At 45.1% G+C, this 1861-nt stretch overlaps 1 protein-coding gene across 1 annotated transcript; it reads left to right on the top strand.

Moving 5' to 3' along the window:
• The first annotated feature begins 407 nt into the window (after nucleotides 1-407).
• On the top strand, nucleotides 408-1544 carry LOC147890129 (uncharacterized). Its single transcript, XM_087390213.1, has 2 exons — nucleotides 408-633; nucleotides 835-1544. Exons 1-2 carry the CDS (start codon nucleotides 408-410, stop codon nucleotides 1542-1544), a joined length of 936 nt encoding a protein of 311 aa, XP_087246339.1.
• The last annotated feature ends 317 nt before the right edge of the window (nucleotides 1545-1861 follow it).

The raw sequence follows: 1861 nt of genomic DNA, 5'->3' as shown, positions 1-1861 counted from the left end.
GATGCGGGAAAATACGTCAATCTGAACCTTGGCACGTTAAAAAACGGCCAGGAGCAACCTTGGCTGGTCAGGAATCCCCTCGATTTCGATATATATATGCTGCAGCGTAGACGTTCCACCCACCTTACATAACTTACTCAGTTGAGATAGCACTTCAGGAAATAGCATTTAGCATTGGATTTACAAACTGTTACAAGGGCTACTCGCGCCTTCGAAGTTTCGCCCTGGGTCCCTAAATTCCAATTCAGTGGCTATCCTAACTAGCACTATCTTGTCCATTCCAGTAGCTGCACGCAGCACGGTAATGCAGGCCTTGATTTAGATTCCCTAATTAAGGATCGATCCTCAAACCCTCGAGGAACATTGTCAGAACTTTCTGCAAGTCCACATCTGTTTCGGTTTGTTTCATGGCTCCAACTCCAAGCATTGTCGCTTCCGTTGCAGTCGTTATTACGGCTTTGACTATTACCTCAGTACTGAAAGGCGCACTTTGTACGGCCGACAGAAGAGTTTGTTATGCTTGCCTCCGCACTGTCACATGCCCAACGACTTGTCCAAAAGTGCTTGATGTCAAAGCAAAGCAGCTATGTGTCTTCAACTGCCAGAAGTGCAGAGCTACTTGCAAGCCTAATGGTGAGCTATCTTGCTTCAAAATCCTCTCTTTCACTAATACCTTTTGGACGTATAAGTCAACAGTCTCCATCCATTAAGCTGAACTTGTCGTTTCTCTTTTGAGTAAGTTCATCAGAGTTGTATGTACACTTCGCTGCATCGTTCGTATTTCGTTGTGCGTAAGGCCTTTTACACGTATTAAGATAGCCAGCTGCGTTTCAGGATGCCACCAACGGGGCGCTGTGTGCTCCGATCCTCGTTTCGTCGGAGGGGATGGCGTCTTTTTCTATTTCCACGGAAAAGCCAAGGAAAACTTCTGTTTGTTCTCCGACAAGAATCTGCACATCAATTGCCACTTCATTGGAAAGCGTCCAGTGGGACGAACAAGAGACTTCACGTGGGTGCAAGCTATTGGTATTCTTTACGGTTTTCACAAGGTCAGCGTCAGCGCCAAGAAGGTGGCTGTGTGGGACGACACCGTCGATCAGGTGGACATGAGCTACGATAGGATGCCCATCACGTTGGCCAGCGTGAACGGGGCGAGCTGGACGTCAAACGATGGCGAATTCAAAGTAATTCGAACATCGGATGCGAATGCAGTGGAGATAGAAGTGACAAAGTTGGTCAAGATATCGATCAATGTGAATCACATAAGCGAGGAGGATAGCAGAATCCACAAGTATGGGATCAACGGGGAAGATAGTTTTGCGCACTTGGATATGCAGTTCAACTTCTTCAATCTGACAGAGAAGGTTGGAGGGGTATTGGGTCAGACGTATAGGCCAGACTACAAGAGCGGAGTGAAGATGGGGGTGGCGATGCCGGTGATGGGAGGCAACGACAAGTTTAAGAGCTCGTCGCTATTTGCAACTGATTGCAAGGTGGCTCAGTTTGATCGAACCACAGATATTGACGATGTCTCCGATTCCTAAGACAATAAACTTGCGTTTCTGCACTGGAGAACCTACATAAGTGGAAGAGAGAATGTCATTGTTAGTCATACGTAACCAGCTGATCTTATATGAATTGCATTGTTCACTAGTCTAGCAGAATTACATTGTACCGATCTTCGTTGGCAATCTGACTATTCATTAACTGTATAGGCATTACTGTCTAGCTTTTGCTCGTCATAGGTTAGAGTATTGTGCCGAGAGCATGGCTATATAGGTCTCAGCAAATGTTTAAGATTACATTCTCAAATAATCAAATTATTATTATTGTTTTTTTCAAAATCATTTATCATATTTAC

This window comes from Dipteris shenzhenensis, chromosome 19, assembly GCF_047967505.1.
Source record: "Dipteris shenzhenensis isolate YYH24624 ecotype China chromosome 19, Dip_SZ_1.0, whole genome shotgun sequence".
Classification (NCBI taxonomy): Eukaryota; Viridiplantae; Streptophyta; class Polypodiopsida; order Gleicheniales; family Dipteridaceae; genus Dipteris; species Dipteris shenzhenensis.
This window is presented reverse-complemented; position numbering and strand designations above follow the sequence as displayed.

Coding starts and splice junctions, on each gene's coding strand:
- LOC147890129 (XM_087390213.1), top strand. CDS start 408: ATGGCTCCAACTCCAAGCATTGTCGCTTCCGTTGCAGTCGTTATTACG. Junction 634..834: donor AGCTACTTGCAAGCCTAATG/GTGAGCTATCTT, acceptor GCTGCGTTTCAG/GATGCCACCAACGGGGCGCT.